This window comes from Orycteropus afer, unplaced genomic scaffold (genome assembly GCF_000298275.1).
Source record: "Orycteropus afer afer isolate SDZICR_OR568_19922 unplaced genomic scaffold, OryAfe1.0 scaffold00127, whole genome shotgun sequence".
Lineage (NCBI taxonomy): Eukaryota > Metazoa > Chordata > Mammalia > Tubulidentata > Orycteropodidae > Orycteropus > Orycteropus afer.
The window spans coordinates 4034043-4038642 of NW_006921714.1; the positions used below are offsets into that span (position 1 = coordinate 4034043).

At 47.6% G+C, this 4600-nt stretch overlaps 1 protein-coding gene across 1 annotated transcript in view; it reads right to left on the bottom strand.

Moving 5' to 3' along the window:
- Positions 1-4562, bottom strand: part of ATXN3 (ataxin 3) — a 42927-nt gene extending 38365 nt beyond the window's left edge. Inside the window, exon 1 of the mRNA XM_042781488.1 lies at positions 4539-4562. Coding sequence (XP_042637422.1) covers positions 4539-4562 — 24 coding nt within the window. The remainder of the gene's footprint in view (positions 1-4538) is intronic.
- Between the last annotated feature and the right edge of the window lie 38 nt (positions 4563-4600).

Genomic DNA, 4600 nt, shown 5'->3' on the forward strand with positions numbered 1-4600 from the left:
CAGTCAAGTGCCTTAAGCAATATGCTACCAGAGCTCCTCCCATTACGTTAAAAGTACTAAATTCAGGTGGTGCAATGTCTGCACCAAGACCAGTCAGCAATGGAAGTGTTAACAAAAATGAAAGAAAAGAGTCAATGGAACCAAAACAGAACGAAACAGCAGTAAGTAGCCACTTAGGATTGGGGTTTAGACGGTGGTTGTGTTCCCTCGAGTAGAGTCTGATTCAGTGACTCTGTATGAGAAAACGTCCCCACAGGGTTTCCTATGCTGTAATCTTTACAGGAACATAGTACAGTTTCTTTTCTCTGCGAACAGAACACTAAACCACTGCTCCACCAGGGCTCCCGTTAGAGTTCAGCAAATTACAGGCTGTGCACCAGATTAGACTTGCCCCAGTAGCTAACAATGGTTTTCCCATTTTTAAATTGGTTGGAAAACAAAACAGAATATGTGACAGAGACCTTATGTGGCCTGCAAAGTCTAAAATATTTACTATCTGGCCTCTTATACAGAAAAAGTTATTTACTTTAGGTATAAAGCACCATATCCATCTCAGGTGCTCGAGGAACTTGCTTGATTAATCCAAATATCTGGACTACCTATTATGGGTCAAGGCACTATGGCACTGGGGATACACAAGGGAACAACCGTTTACCTTCTAACTTAGTAAAAGGTACTCACGCCAATAAACCAAGCCCACTGCCACTGAGTCAATGCTGACTCATAGCAACCGCCACTGGGTTTCCAAAGCTGTATATCTTTACGTAGATTGCCTCATCTTTCTCCCACAGAGCAGCTGGCAGGTTTGAACACCTGATTTCTGGTTAGCAGCCAAATGGTCTAAGCTGGTTCTCTGACTCTGCAAACCCAGGGCCTGTTGTTAGCTGCCATCCAGCTGGCCCCAGACTCATGGTGCCCCCACGCACAGCAGACCGGAAGGCTGCCCAGTCCCGTGCCATCCCCACGGCTGCGGGACACATCTTTGTGATCTACTGAGTTTTCGCTGGCTGATTTTTTTGAGGGAGATCACTAGGCCTTTCTTCCTAGTCCATCTTAGTCTGGAAGTCCAGAGCAACACAAAAACCACCACTGACAGGTAATGGCTGCACCCCAGGGGCACTGACAGGAACTGAATTCAGGCCTGCTGCAAGGAAGGCAAGAATATTCCACCAATAAACCACCAATGTTCCCACCCAGGGTCAAGCACAGATTACAGATGTGTGCTTGTGGATGGGTGTGGGGTGTTCTGGGAGAGGGGAGTATAGGAGATTAAGGATGGGCCTTATGGTTACATGTGCTTTCCATACTCTTGCAAGATGTCTGAGAACTTTAAAAGCTTTTATTTGCCAGGTACATACAAATTGACAGCGGTAAGAGCAAACAGTTCCCTGAAGCATCTGTGCTGGCGCAGGCATTCTAATCTTTAAACTTCTACATGTTGAGAGTGACTTTAAAAAAAAAAAAACCCACTGCCATCGAGTTGATTCCGACTCAACAGTGCCTCCCATTGGTTTTCTGAGGTGGTAAATCTTTATGGAATTTGAATGCTCAGTCTTGCTTCCACAGAGTAGCTGGTGGGTTTGAACCACCAACCTCCTGGTTAGCAGTCAGACACCTTAGGCACTGTGCTACCAGAGTAATTTTCAATAGGCTAGGGCCCTAGCTTCCTTTGGTCCCATGGTCCCAAAGTTATCTTCACTGAACCTATAGGGTTTCCAAGGTTGTAAATCTTTACAGAAGGAGATTGCCTCATCTTTCTCCTACAGAGCAGCTGGTGGGTTTGTACCACTAACTTTCTGGTTAGCAGTCTTAACCACTGTGCCACTAGAGCTCCTTAGGTAACAATAAAAATTGTTAAAAATGCGCTACATGAAGTGGTGTGTGAAAATGTTTAAAGTCTTCTATGTGGAAACATCTGATCCAACACCAAAGCCTTGACAATTTCATGCAAAGTTCTCTTTACCCAGTCTCCTTAGCCAGGCAGCTAAAACTCAAGTCCAAGTCAGAGAGCATGTCAATCCAGTCAAAAGTTTAGGAGTCCTTCCTCTCCCCACACATAAAAATCAGCCAAGGCCAGTTGCAAAACTTCCTGAAATGTTTTCTCTAAAGAAAAGTGGACATTATGCTGAGTGAAATAAGTCAATTACAGAAGGATAAATATTCCATTGTCCATTATTGTAAAAATTCAAGGAAAGGTTTCTACATGGAAGGAAATTTTCTTTGTTGGTTACCAGGGGTAGGAGGCGAGGAGAGGGAACACTTAAATAGGGAGAGATAAGTATTGATTTCGGTGAAGAGAAGGGCAATGTACCAAATTTGAGTGATCAACATGGTGAAAGTGAGAAAAAGGAAGACATAGAGAGGTACATGGGAGGTGCAGACAACAAAGATGAACCCTTTTGCACATACAGGACGGCGTTGTCAGCGAAGGCAAACACGGGTATACAGGTGGATAGAGAGTGGGCAGGCTGAACTATTAGGTATGTCTATGCAGCAGGGAGTATACCCAAGACCATGTATAGGGTTGGCAGACTGGTTCTACAAGTATATTTGTATGTTCTGTAAGAATTCCCAGGGGTATAGAAGAGCTGACAAGCAACAAGGTGTAGTCACTTCTTGGCCACAGCCACCTACCCAGAGGGAGTGAGTAGTTGAACCTGTGGGCCCAGGATCATAGTCACAGGGAACAGGACATCAAGCTCAACTGGCATAACATACTACACAAAACACCGTTCCACCTCCTACTTTCGCAAGTAGAGACTGGGATATTGAAAGCTTGCAAAAGGCCATCTGGACGCAACGATGGGTCTCTCCTCGTCTGGAGCAGGGAAGAGTGAAGAAAACTAAAGATTCATGGAAACAATTAGTCCTCGTAACCAGTACACCATGCGATCCTCAGCCTATACGACTATGAGACCAGAAGAACCAGATGGTGCCCGGCTACCACTGTCAACCACTCAGAGGGAGATCTATGTAGGAGATCCTGGATAAAGATGGAAAACAATGTGGAACAAAACTCAAAATCATTTGAAAAAAAAAGGGGAGGGGCCCAGGTTTGCTGGTCTGATAGAGCCTTGTGGAACCACTGAGACTATGGCCTACCCAGCTGCCCTTCAGGTCTGGAATTGAACCCACCCCTGTGGCTTCCAAACAAAAGACAGGCATGGTGAGTTGAACATGTACCTGAGGTAGATACACTCCTTGGAGAGAACAATCATGGGAGAAGGAAGGGCTGCTTATGCACAGGGAAACAGCTCAGGGGGCAGGAGTGGACACAGGAAGAGGTAACTATGGGGAGGAAGTGGGAGGGGAGCTGTTTATTGGGGTAAACTGTAGTCAATGTCATGAGGTAACTGTGTGTGAACTGCTGTATGGAAAGTGAATTTGCTCCGTAAACTTTCACCCAAATCACAATTAAATAAATAAATAAAAGTATCCCATTGGACAATTTGTTTAGATCTGTATCATAAGTCACCATATCTCGTTTTTGATCATCTCGTGTGTTTAAAAACGCCTCGGGCAATCGACCACTCACAGGTATTGAATACAATCCCCACGCTTTGTGCCTGCTAAATTAAATAACAGCCTCACAGCAACCCTTTCCAAACATGAAACTATCATGAAACAAGATTATCTGTCAAAATTGTCCAAAGGCAGGTTTCACTCACACCCAAACGGCTTGATAATTATGTGTGAGAAAAAAAGACAAGCTTCCCCACATAACACAAACGGTATCTTCAAGTACTTGGCCATTGAAAAATCGAAGCAAGAACTGGTTAGGCGGACCACACCAACATTACTCCAGATGCGGAAAGACCGTCACAGCGAAGAAACCAAGTCCACACTTCCTATAACAAAAACTCTGTGACGGCTGACTTCGCGGCTTAGGGGCGCACGGGATTTCCTCCCTCACTTCCCCAAGCGTCAGGTCCTACAAACAGGCGAGCCAAGGTCCCCGCCCAAGCGAGCCTGACGGATCTAGCGCGGGAGGAAGAGAGGTACACAACCCCAAAGATCCAAGTGTGTGGGAGATTCCAATATAGAACTGAGGAGCCCGGAGCAGGAAAAGTTAATTCCGCCAAGGGTGGGAGTGAGGAAATGGGGTGGAGTTGAGAAGGGCTGGGGGAGGTTTCCGAGAGGTGACTCCGGCTACAACCTGAGGGAGAACGGAAGAGAAAAGGGGGTCCTCCGCAAAGGTTACGGAAAGTGGCGGAGGAACGCAGACGCAGACCTACACGGTGCGGCACCGCCTCTCATGTCCCGAGGAGCCCCCGGCCCTGCCCACAGCCTCTCCCGAATCTTCGGGCGTCCCAGTCCGGCTCCTCCCGCAGGGGCCTGTGGGTCGGAGGATGTTGGGGAGGCGACGGTGAAGCTCCCCTCCACGGCCGAGGAGGCAGGCGGCTCAAGCAGTGCCCCTCGTCCAGAGACGCGGACGGGGGCGACTCAGGCCCCACCCAGCCCTACAGGAGGCAGCGATACTTCACCCCACGCCCGCCAGAATGCTGCAGACAGCTCCCCCACCGAACGCGGACACTCACTTTCTCGTGGAAGATGGACTCCATGTTTATTTGTCTGGAGCCAACGGCCCCCGCACCTAACC